The 12,311-nt window shown below is 47.3% G+C and overlaps 1 protein-coding gene across 1 annotated transcript in view; it reads left to right on the top strand.

Moving 5' to 3' along the window:
* The first annotated feature begins 246 nt into the window (after positions 1–246).
* Slc1a4 (solute carrier family 1 member 4) overlaps positions 247–12,311 on the top strand; it is a 37,777-nt gene continuing 25,712 nt past the window's right edge. Inside the window, exon 1 of the mRNA XM_005366453.3 lies at positions 247–1,127. Coding sequence (XP_005366510.1) covers positions 601–1,127 — 527 coding nt within the window. The 5' untranslated portion in view covers positions 247–600. The remainder of the gene's footprint in view (positions 1,128–12,311) is intronic.

The raw sequence follows: 12,311 nt of genomic DNA, 5'->3' as shown, positions 1-12,311 counted from the left end.
AACACCGCGGCGTTCCGTGCACACCGCGAGGCCCGGACGGTGTGCAGCGTGGAGAAGCCCTGGAGGGTGTCTCTCGAGCCGCTCCTCCGCCTACACTGGGAGCCGCTTCCGTTATCCAGAACGGGAAGCGACCGAGCGACAGGATTGGCCGACAGCCGCACGCCCCGCGGCCTCGGAAGAGCCCCGCCTGCTTGTCTCACTCCCCTGGCCGTGCCTCTAGGAGGGCGGGGCCTGGGAAAGTCGGGGGCCCCGAGTCTCAGGGCTCTGATTGGTCGTAATCTCGGGGGCGGGGCGATATGGGCGGGGCCGGAGCTCCTTCCTAGGCTGCAGCCTCCCGCGCGCCTCCAGCGTTGCATCATCTCCAGCCAGCAGCAGGTCTGAAAGAAGGCTGGGCGCGGCGCGGTGGGCTCTGCCTCGGTTTCAGCCCACAGCCCACCTCTCTCCTCATCTTTCTAGAAATTGTTCCTGTAGGGACTCACTGAGTTACGGAGCCGCAGCTGGCTCAGGCCCCTGTCTCCGCCTGATCCATTCATTGAAAGCCGGTCTTTTCTCCGAGTCCAAGTTCCTTGCGTGCTGCAGCTTGGAGCGGCGGGCAGCGACATGGAGAAGAGCAGCGAGACCAACGGCTACCTCGACAGCACCCAGGCAGAGCCTGCAGCCGGGCCCGGCACGCCCGAGCCGGCGGCTGGCAAAACGCGACGGTGCGCTGGCTTTTTTCGGCGCCAGGCGCTGGTGCTGCTCACTGTGTCGGGGGTGTTGGTGGGCGCCGGCATGGGCGCGGCGCTGCGGGGGCTGCAGCTCACCCCCACTCAGATCACCTACCTGGCCTTCCCCGGCGAGATGCTACTCCGCATGCTGCGCATGATCATCCTGCCGCTGGTGGTTTGCAGTCTGGTGTCGGGCGCCGCCTCCCTGGATGCCAGCTCCCTCGGGCGTCTGGGCGGCATCGCGGTGGCTTACTTCGGCCTCACCACGCTGAGCGCCTCTGCACTCGCGGTCGCCTTGGCGTTCATCATCAAGCCAGGGGCGGGCGCGCAGACCCTCCAGTCCAGCAGCCTGGGACTGGATGACTCGGGGTCTCCTCCGGTCTCCAAAGAGACGGTGGACTCTTTCCTCGACTTACTCAGGTAAAGCTCTCCGCCACGTACACTCACATCACCTAGAGTTTATTCCTTTAACGTGAAATATCAAAATTGCCCCCCGGGCTGCATGCTAGTCACACCTTTAAAGACTGGAGGCCACAGCTTTTGGCTGGAACTACTCTTCCGTTAGGTCTACTCTTTAGACATGGGCTGCTCTCACTAATTTTTTTTTTTTTAATTGTACCCATCATGACTCGAAAGTGTTTTCTCCCCGACAGTACCTCAAAGCGTCTGGCACATTGAGTGACATTTGCCTGTGGAGCCATTTCAGTCTGAGGCTTCTCTGCCCTTGGTCTGTGAAGGAAGTTGACAATTTTCTGCAGAATTGTGGATGTGTCCAATAATAATAAACCTGGAGTTAGTTATGTGGGGCCCGTTGCCCAGATACATAACTCTCCCTTCGGCTTGGGACAGGTTGGTGACTCCATCAGGACAGGTGGCTAACGTTGTTTCTTTGTAGGAAGGTGTGAGATCCAGAAGGTTAAGAGTCAAGTCTTCACTTAGCTTTGCTGGGTTTTTTTGTTTTGTTTTGTTTTGTTTTGTTTTGTTTCACTCGGAGGTTGTATTTCATCCCGAGATGATGTGGTGTAGTTTCCAGAGCTTCACCTCTGCGTTTCTACACTAATCCAAAGTTCACAGATGGGGAAACAGCAGCCTGCAGGCATTTACTTATCCAACCAGGTCCATTTGAGTAAGGAGTCCAGCTGGCTCCCCTTCCAGATTTTTGAGTTTTAGTGGTATGTTTTGTCTTGAGTCACTGCTGAGGTGGTGAGAACCAGAAAACTCTGGGCCAGCGACTTGCCTTTCCCCTGTTTCCATGTCTTCATCTGGAAAATGTGACAACTGTCTGCCACTTAAGAAAGTGATTGTTCATCTAAAACAAAATTTAAAAGCTTGAGACATGGTATTGAGAGAAAAAAAATCTGATGAGAAAGACCAAAAAAATTCTTGCAAACAGAGCAAGTGGAGGTAGCTTATGGGGTCAAAGGGATTGGAGCCTTTGGTCCCCGCCAGGCAGGTCGATAGTCTGAGAGTTTTAAGGGTTGAGAAGTAACTACAGTTACTTCTGGGTTAGAGGTGAGACCTGCTGAAATCCAGAGCCCCTTTGGCTTGTATCAGGGAGGAAAGGCAATTGTGGGGGGTCCCAGGATTCTTTTTTTTTAATGATCTGTGGCCCAGGATGTTCATCTGTGCATCTCTTGGTAATTCACAGCGAACTTTCAGAATGTTCTTTCATCTCTGAAACTGGCCAGAAATTGGGGCCTCAAGGCATGAAATACACCTCATTGCCATCAGAGAAAGGACTTCTAGTGCTTTACTGCTGTGGTTTTAGACCCAAGCCCTTTGGCTCCTGCTTTCTAAGGGGATGGTGACCCAGTGCCATGGCTTAAGGGTCAATAAGGGTCAATGTAGGTGTAACTTCTCAGTGACAAGGGCCACACCCGGCACAGAGAAGGCGTGGAAACACTTTCTCTGGCCTGTGAGGGTGGAATGGTGTTTTCTAAGATTTCTCCCAACTAGCTCCACTTGATCAGGGCAGGACAGGAGGTACAATCCTGCTTCCAGTCTAGGAAACTGAGCCGAACATTAGGGATGAGAGGGCTCTCATGGAGACAGAGGTCCATGGAGGACACTCAGGAGGCAGAGGCCAGAGCATCTCCAGCGTTGAGACCAGCCTGGGCTACTAGTGAAATCTTAACCAAGAGAGGGGTTTATAGTTCTGTGGGAGAGGGCTTGTCTGGCATACTGAAGGCCCTGAGTTTGACCCTCCTCACCAGGGATGGGGGGCTTAGGAGAACAATGGGTCTTGTGCCCCGTGGTTCCTGGCCGTTTATCTTGCTCATTCCCCAAGGCAGAGTGTATGATAATGGTATTACGTGGCTGGTCTAATGCCACTGTCTCACTGATGTTTGCTGTGAGCAAAAGAGGAACTAAGAAGAGGAACTGCCATTCAGCTAGGTCGGTGCCTATTCCTTCCAACTGGGCCTTTGGATGACGCACTTGAGTGATGGAACAATTGCCTCTATCTGCTCAGATTTGATTTGATTCCAGTATCTTGACAGGAAACAGGCCCAAACCACCTGGAAGTATTTCCTGGGCTTAGGGAGTCTCTAGATCAGTTTTTTCCCCCATTTTTGTTGTTTTGTTTTTGTTTTTAGACAAGATTTCACATACTGGCCCTGGCTGTCTTGGAACTCACATAGCTCAGGCTGGCCTCAAGCTTGAGAACACGCGCATGCCTGCTATTATCACCAACACCAGCCCCGCCAGTCTCCCATCCCAGCCCTTCCTCAGCTTCCATCCTCATAGGGGGTGCCAAGATCTGAAGGGAGACATCTTTGTTAACCAGCTCTGAGACAATAAACACCAGGGCTAATAAATCCCTAGCAGATATACATACCATGCCTTATCCTGTTCGGGAGTCTTTGAAGTTCCCACAGACTTAGTAAAGAAGTTTTGAACTTAAATAAAAGGAAATCCTTCTGAAGCAGCAGCAACAGCAAGGAGCAAAAGTTCACGATTTCATATTCTTATAGAGAACGGGGAAATGCGTATACCACCCTTGACAATAGATCAGAAGGACAGACAGCGCCAGGTGTATACAGAAAAAACGTTTTTGAAGTTTTTCCACACGGTGCTTGTGGGTCTTTGGCACCCCAACTGAGCTCTCCATTTGCCAGTCCAGATGTGCCTCACACCTGGTTTCTTGTTTAAGTGAGATATCCAGAGATTCGTACTATTCTGTGAAGAACTGTCCATTCGCTCTGCCCAGGTTTGGCCAGGGTGACTGACTCTCTGGATTGAATGGTACACTCAGCATTTTTGTGTTTGCATTTTGGCCCATAGTTAGACATACTTTTTATAGTACGGCATGATATATATACATATATATATATATATATACTCCCCAGATGCATGCACACAAATCACAGCAAGTTTACAGTAAACACTGTTTTCAGTGTGGTACTTGATCCCTTCTAAAATGCTGCCAATAAATTGATTTTTGTGGCCAACTCATGTGTGAGACACTTTGATCTAATGCCTGAACGGTGTTCTGCAACTCAAGGCAAATTGGGATCAAACAACAGAAAGAAGAGAGATGGAAAGCTAGGTAAGATGAAGAGTCCCAGGGTTAGAAACACAGCAGGGCATGGTGGTGCAAGCCTGTAACTCCAGCTGTTGAAAGCAGAGACAGGATGATCGGCTACATAAAACTGTATTTCAAAACAAAAACAAAAAACCTATGCTCAGGGAGATCTAGTGCATCTAGAGGTGAGTCCAGAAAGACTGTTTGGTATTTCAGATTCTGGGTCTCAGAACTGCATGTGTGTGCTGCCCAGCGGGGACATACATTAGTCATGTGTAGTTACTTAATGAAATTAGGACCAGGGAGGTAGCTCAGTTGGTAGAGAGCTTGCCTAGAATTCTAGCATGAAGCCTGGGTTTGACCCCAGCACTACATAAAGGTAGCATTTGCCTGTGATCCTTGCACTTGGGAGGAACAAAAGTTCTAGGCCATCCTTAGTGGCATAGTCAAGGCTAGCCTACAATACATGAGATCCTGTCTCAAAATAGAATAATAAATTTACAAGTAAGTAAAATTCCATTCCCTCAGTTGCATTGTTAACTGATTATCAATGTCCAGTCTAGGTGTTTTCAGGTTATTGGCCTCTTATTTGAGGAATTAAAATAAAGGGTTATACTGACCTACAAAGTAGTAAGGAAACTTTATTTGAAAGCCAAGGGATAGTACCAATTAGAAAGAAAACAGCAGGCCACATGAGTGAGGTTACTCAAGGGCCCCGGTTACAGTTTGAGACTGCCTTTGGCGGGATTCAAGAGAAAGAAGAGGAGCCTGAAAAATAGCTCAGTAGGTCAAAGCACATACTGAACTCTTGAAGAGTACCAATTTTGGTTCCCAGTAGTCATATTGTAGCCTCCAGCCATCCGAAACTCCTGGTTTAGGGGATCCAATACCCTCTTCTCACCTCTTCAGGCACACATACACACATGCACATAGCCGGGCGGTGGTGGTGCATGCCTTTAATCCCAGCACTCGGGGGGCAGAGGCAGGCGGATCTCTGTGAGTTCGAGACCAGCCTGGTCTACAAGAGCTAGTTCCAGGATAGGCTCCAAAACCACAGAGAAACCCTGTCTCAAAAAACAAAAAACAAAAACACACACACATGCACATAAAATATATTAATAAATCAAATAGAGAAAGAAGAGTTTGGCTGCTAAGGGGCATAGCATGGGTGGCTGTGTTTTAACTTACAGTCTTTTGATTGACATTAATGGATGGCACTTGGGGCTGTTATGAATAACACAATGTAAACCTTTGTTCCCTGTGCATATTTTCTATAATGTATCTAATTGTAATCATATGCATTCCCAATTAAGCACATGTATAAGACAGTAAGTAGTTTTCCTTCCTAACAATTCATGCAAAGGACACGGTTTGTCCTATGCTCATTCACACAAACTAGTTCTGGAGAGACTGGTCCTCCTACCCTCTTACAGGAGGTATTGAAAATACGTTTGAATAGAACCTGTTTGTGTTTGATGTTCATTGAGGGGAGGAGAAACTTAGTCCATTGTTTGTGGTGGCATGTGATATAGCTTGATGCCAGTGGAGAAGGACTTACGTTGCTAACATTGCCAGGTGCATTGTTCAGAGGCGTGTGTATACACAGGATATGTAGGTAAAGAGCCTGGGTTGTCAAGCGTATCATTAGATGGAAGTATGCATAGCCCAAATTGAGCGGAGTCCCAGCCTGCAAAGCTATGCTTGCCTGCTTCCAGAAGTTTCCAGTAGCCACAGTCACCACTGGGCAATACTCAAACGAATACTCCTACTGGTCAGGGCTGGTCCAGGTAAAGCCACAAAGGGAAGGAGATCAACTTCATGACTCTGGGCCCTGGGAAGGTGAAAAGTCACCTTCAGAATCCTTTGCCACTCGCTCGGTGTTGAAAGCCCACGAAGTGGGGAGAGCGCCTACAGAGGAAGCTTTGAAGGAATGTTCCTGGAGTCCAGGAGTGTGGGCTGAGATGAGTATCTGTGCTTTCCCGCTGCAGTCCCTGGGAGCCAGCCAGAGGGAGGCCCTCCAACCCCTGGTGCCTAACAGCCAGGGCCCAGAGTGAAAGAAGTAGGTTTTAGGTGAGCGCTGTTAATCTTGCTGTCGACTTAAACAGATTGAGGAGAACCTAGGAAATGGGGAAGGCACGCTCCTAAATGTGGCTGTAAGGGAGTTTCCAGGGGTGGTGGGTCGTGAGGTTTCTGATGTAAGGAGTGGATAATTCACCGATGGACTTGAAATCTGAATGGGTTGTTAGGGGGCGGTGGGACTGGAAGAGCCTGACAGGAGAAGGAGCTCCCAGGAGTCAGTGTTCTTCGGAGCCGGTCTCGCCTAGCTCCGGAGCTCTTCCTCTGCTTCCTGTCTGCTGGGATGTGAGTTGCTCCACCGTGCCTTCCCTGCTGTGAAACACTGAACCTTAGGAAACCTTGGAGTCAGTAAATAATTCCTCCCTTGAAGTTGTTCTCTCGTGGCGTGTAGACACGGCTTCGAGGAAGCTAGCACGCGCATGCGCACATGCGCACACACCCACACAAGGGCTTGAGATCTGTTACTAAGAATTTGGCCATCCTGTGTCTCATCAGCGTGCTTCTTCAGTATGGATTTGCTTTGACTCCTTTTGCCCAGGACCGTGCTGCTGAGATGCTCTGTGTTGTGTTTATCAGCTGGGTTCTTTTACTGCCAGCTAGTGCTCGGCTGTATTGATCTACCACATCTGCTCTCTCATCTGTGATGGACATGGTGCTGGGGCTCTTAGCAGCGATGCTGTCATGGGCACAGGTCCTCCTGCAGATACATATTTCCACTTCTCTTGGACAGAGACCCAGGCATACAGTGCTGAGTCATGCTGAATGTATTTGAACTGCCAAAATACACTTGAGTTCTTTTGACCTTTACCCTTTTTTCTTTTTGGAGGGGCAGCAAGGGCGGGGGGGGGGTGTCAGGAGTTCTTTTGCCTGTATTATATCTATATCTTAGGAAGCATTTGCATGGCAAATTATTCCCTGTAGGAGGGAAAGATTTTCCTAGTTGGGGTTTCTATTGCTGTGATAAAACACTATGACCCAAGCAACTTGGAGAGGAAAGGGTTTATTTAGTTTATACTTCAAATCACTGTTCCTCGTTGAAGGAAGTCAGGACAGGGCCTCAAACAGAGCCTGGGGGCAGGAGCTGATGCAGAGGCCATGCAGGACTTTCCTGGACCACTAGCCCAGGACTGACACCACCCATAGTGGGCTGGGCCCTTCCCCATCATCCACTAATTAAGAAAATGCCCTACGGCAGGATTTTAGGGAGGCAGGTTTTTTTTTTCTCTCTCAACTGAGGTTTCCTCCTTTCCAATGACTCTAGCTCATTGGTTCTCAACCTTCCTAATGCTGAGACCCTTTAATACAGTTCCTCATGGTGTAATGACCCCCAACCATGAAATTATTTTTTTTAATTTTTTTATGGTTTATTTAACTTTATTTTATGTGCATTGGTGTGAAGGTGTCAGATCCCCTGCAACTGGATCTTCAGACAGTTGTGAGCTGCCATGTGGGTGCTGGGAAATGAACCCCGGTCCTCGGGAAGAACAGTCAGTTCTCTTAACCGCTGAGCCACCTCTCCAGCCCCCATGAAATTATTTTTTATTGCCGCTCCATAACTGTAATCTTGCTACTGTTGTGAATCAAAACGTACATACCTGTGGTTTCCAATGGTCTTAGGTGACCCCTGTGACCCCTGTGAAAGGGCTAGCTTGTGTCAAGTTGACATACAACTAGTCAAGTCCGAAGGTGGAGGTTTTCTGGCTTGGCAGTCTCCACAACTTCCTTGTCCTCACAGAAAGGGAACTCTCTGGCCAGCTGGATCTGGGAACTGAGAACTGGCAAGTAGTTGGTAAAGACAGGGAAGGCTGGCATGGGCTCTCGCTGCCCCGGAGGAGACTAGCAAACAGAAGCCGATGCCAGACCTAGCCACAGGATGCAGATGCGACAGGAAGTTGGTTTGTAAGGGAAAGACGGTAAATGCATTGCTGTTCACAGATATACCAGATACTACCCAATATAAGTTGCTAGTTTATCTTTCAAAATAAGGAGGGGGAGGGGTATGTAACCCAGGCCAGTCTTAAACTCACGATATAGCCAATGACGACTTTGAGCTTCCTATCCTCCTGCCTACACCTCCCAAGGGCTTGGGTTCTAGGTATGTGCCCAGTTTAAGTGCTGCTGGGGACCAAATCCAGCTCATCCATGCTATCAACTGAGCTACACCCTCAGTCCACATCTGCTTGTTTAAAGAAAATATGCCCAAGGTGGGAATTTATCACAGTTCTCAACAATTAATTCAGCCAAGAATCATCATTGTTCTGCTCTCATGTAGGCGAATACTTGCTGGTTGTCCTTAAGGATACAGAAAGTGATTCAAGCATCGTAAACCAGGAGTTGTGGGGAGCCTGTAAATGCTGGCTGCCCTCTGGAAGCACAGTGAGAGTTCTAAAGAAGTTTGGGGGTTGGTTTTCATCTCATTTATACATTTGTCGCTCTCTGGTACCACATAACAATGGACTGCAATCTAGCAGCTTAAACCCCATCCAGATATCATCTCAGAGACCTGTGAGGTAACAATCTTGGCATTCGGCCTCCTTCTGTTAGAGGACTCCAGTCCAGGCATCAGCCAGGCCCGGGCTCTCATCTGAAGGCTCATCTCGGGGAGACTTACTCTGGAGGATGTTGGCAGAACTTAGCTCTCTGAGGTTTGGATTTAGAGCCATGGTTCCTACTTGGCTGTTGGCTGGAAGCCACCCTCAGTTCCTCGTCAGGTGGGGCTTTCCAGAAGAGCTGCTTCCTGTAGCCAAGTGCGTGAGCTCAGACGGCTGGCAGGAGAGCATGCTAACAGGATGGGAAGCTCCCGTGTTAGGTAACCAAACGGTGGAAGGAATGTCCTATCGCTTTTGGAGCAGTGTACCAATTACAAGGAAGTCATCGACCCCATCACACAAGGAAAGGGGATTATGCAAAACCGAATACCAAAAAGCTTTCTTAGATTTCCCGCCATAGGGTTATAACCACACCATCCTGGGTCAGCACCCCAGTGCTGTCTGTTTGTGTGTTTGCTTCTTGTCCTGTTGCTGTGATAAAAAAAAAAAAAAAAAAAAAAAAAACACCCTAACAGAAGCGACTTACCCTAACAGAGGAGACAAGGTTTATTTGGCTTCTAGTTCAAGGTAGAGTCCACCAAGGTGGGAGGAGCCTGAAGCAGCCGGGCACATTGCCTCCACATGAGAAAACAGAATAGTGAACATGTGTGCTGAGCTCATGCTCTCTTTCTAGTCAATCCAGGACCCCATGGGAACGGCTCTACCCACTTTCAGGCTGTTAAGATAATCCCTGAAAGGAATGCCCTTTCTCCCACGTGCTGCTAGATGCTGCAAATTTGATAATGAACTCACCATCTCACATCAACGACAGGATGCCTTAGGATTTCTGTTGTTTTGAAGAGATATCTTGGGGCTGGCTTACAGTTCAGAGGTTTAGTCCATTATCATCATGGCAGGAAACACGGCAGCATGCAGGCAGACATGGTGCTGGAGAAGGAGCTGGGAGTTCTACATCTTGATCTGCAGGCAGCAAAAGGAGACTGTGTTTCGCACTGGGCATAGCTTGAGCATCTAAGACCTCAGAGCCCTGGCTGGCTTTTGGGACCCTATTCCTCATACTGTGTTGCCTTGCCCAGTCTTAAAGAATGGACAGGTGCTTAGCCTTACTGCAACTTAATATGCCATGCTTTGTTGATATCCATGGGAAACCTGCCTCTTTCCGAACAGAAACGAAGGTGGAGTGGATTGGGTCAGGGGCAAAAGGAAGGGGGGGGAACTGTGGTCAAGATGTAAAATAAATTAATTAATTTAATTAAAAAAAAGATATCAAAGCCCACCTCCACAGTGATGTACTTCTTCCGGTAAGGCCACACCTTCTAATAGTGCCACTCCCTGTGGGCTAAGCCTGAGAGCATGGGGGCCATTTCTACTCACACCACAAGAGTCAGAACTGGTGGGAAAGCCCAGCATCAGCATCTGTGTAATGATGACCCTGAGCCTTTCATCCTTCCAGACTTCCCGTTCCTGCTGGAAGTACACAGCTGGAGTGTGGTAGCATGTAAATCAGTACCAGCATCCTACACAGAGCCTGGCTCCAAAGGGGATACTCCCAGCAAGTGGGACGCAGAAGCACGTGAATCTCCGGGGGTTCAAAGCCAGCTTAGTCTATATAGTGAGATGTCTTTTAAAAAAAGAAAAAGACATCAATAAAAATTATTTTAAACTTAGTTCTTTTAAAAACTCATTTATGAGCCGGGCGGGGGTGACGCACGCCTTTAATCCCAGCACTCGGAGGCAGAGGCAGGCGGATCTCTGTGAGTTCAAGGCCAGCCTGGTCTACAAGAGCTAGTTCTAGGACAGGAACCAAAAGCTACAGAGAAACCCTGTCTCGAAAAATAAAAAATAAATAAAAAATAAAAAAACTCATTTATGCTCTTAACCACTAAGAACCACTCTCCAGACACCCAGAAATGCAGGGCTGGAGAAATGGTCAGTGGTTAGAGTGAGCACTGCATATCATGGGGAACCAGAGTTTGGCTCTCAGCACCCATGGAACAAACCAGGCACCCACATATGCCTTTAACCCCAGCTCTGAGGAGGAGAAGGGATAGAATTGCTGGGATTCGGGGATTTGTTTGCTCCAGATTGAGTGAGAAACCTCTTCTTACAGAAATAAGGTTGCGAATGTGTAGTGGCGTAAATGAATGCAGACGGATTGTAAAAAAGTATACACAGCTTTAATGGTGAAATTAGACTTACAGTACCACGGTTCCCGCGGAGAACAGGACAGGAAACAGAAGGGCCCGGCAGATTTATAGGTAAACATTCGCCTGAGATGGACACGCCCCCTAAGGCTGGGCTTAACCCTATATCTCCCCCTTTTGTCTAAATAAGACAGAACTAAACCAAATGCAACTATAACAAATAATAAATATAACAAACAATATTGAGAACAAAAGTTTTGCTAGACATTCTATCTTAAGGAGTCTAAATAATGTAGAGAGTAACTACAATTATATAATCTTCAACTCGGTCAAAGATCTGAGAAGGGAATAAATATTTCTTAACAAACGAGAGATATCCAAAAAGTGCAACAATTGACAGAGACAACTGACTACCTGGGCAATCACCCAAAGTCTCATTTGCAATGTTGAGTCAACCAACTTTGGCTAAGGCCTAACATAACTGACATACCATTATTAAAGGCAAGGAACTTTCTTAGAACTATCCTACCCTGTCTTGGCAGGATAAGACAATCCTGTTTCATCCACTTAGGGATATTCTGTATCTTTTTCAGAAGTTGAGGTATGGGCTTTTCTTAACCCAAAGGCCAGTTCTGCCAAGAAGACAAGCTCCCAGTGGGGTGTCTTTGGTGCTCAACGTTCTCTCGGGAGTAGAGTGGCATTGCCAGGAGTAATTGTGTCTCGTTGGCACAGAATTCTAGGTTAGATTAAAGGCCATTTTTCTACAGCTCTTTAAAAAGGCTCAAGATTATACTATCTAAAAAAAAAAAAAAGATTATACTATCTATACTAAATATAATCTCTATTATAATCTCTATGTATCTAAAAGACCTGATTAACCTAAAAATAAATATGACAAACATATAATTCTCAATACCTATCTAACTTGAAGACTAAAAGAATAAACAACTGTGCAATACATGAAGACAATGATCTTCAACTGTAAACAATGTTATTATATAAATAGTATCAGATGGTAGATGTATCAATACAATATAAGCATACTCTTATACAAAAATAGAGGTAGGAACACTCACATATCAATATACAAAAAACAGTACCAATACAATTTTCTAAAAACAGTAAATCACAAATACCAATCATCCCATCAAACCAGTTAATCCCCCTTTTTTTTGATACCCCTAATTCCATAAAATATCTCCCCATCCCCTCAACCCTAAACCAATCACTAAAAGATGTCCCTAACCCTGAGGGCAAACTGTTGGGAGAGGGGACGTCGTCCTCTTAGATTGCTTCTAGCTGACATGGGGGC

Source organism: Microtus ochrogaster, unplaced genomic scaffold, assembly GCF_000317375.1.
Source record: "Microtus ochrogaster isolate Prairie Vole_2 unplaced genomic scaffold, MicOch1.0 UNK9, whole genome shotgun sequence".
NCBI lineage: Eukaryota > Metazoa > Chordata > Mammalia > Rodentia > Cricetidae > Microtus > Microtus ochrogaster.
Note: the sequence above shows the minus strand (reverse complement) of the source record. Positions and strands in the feature narration are given on the sequence as shown.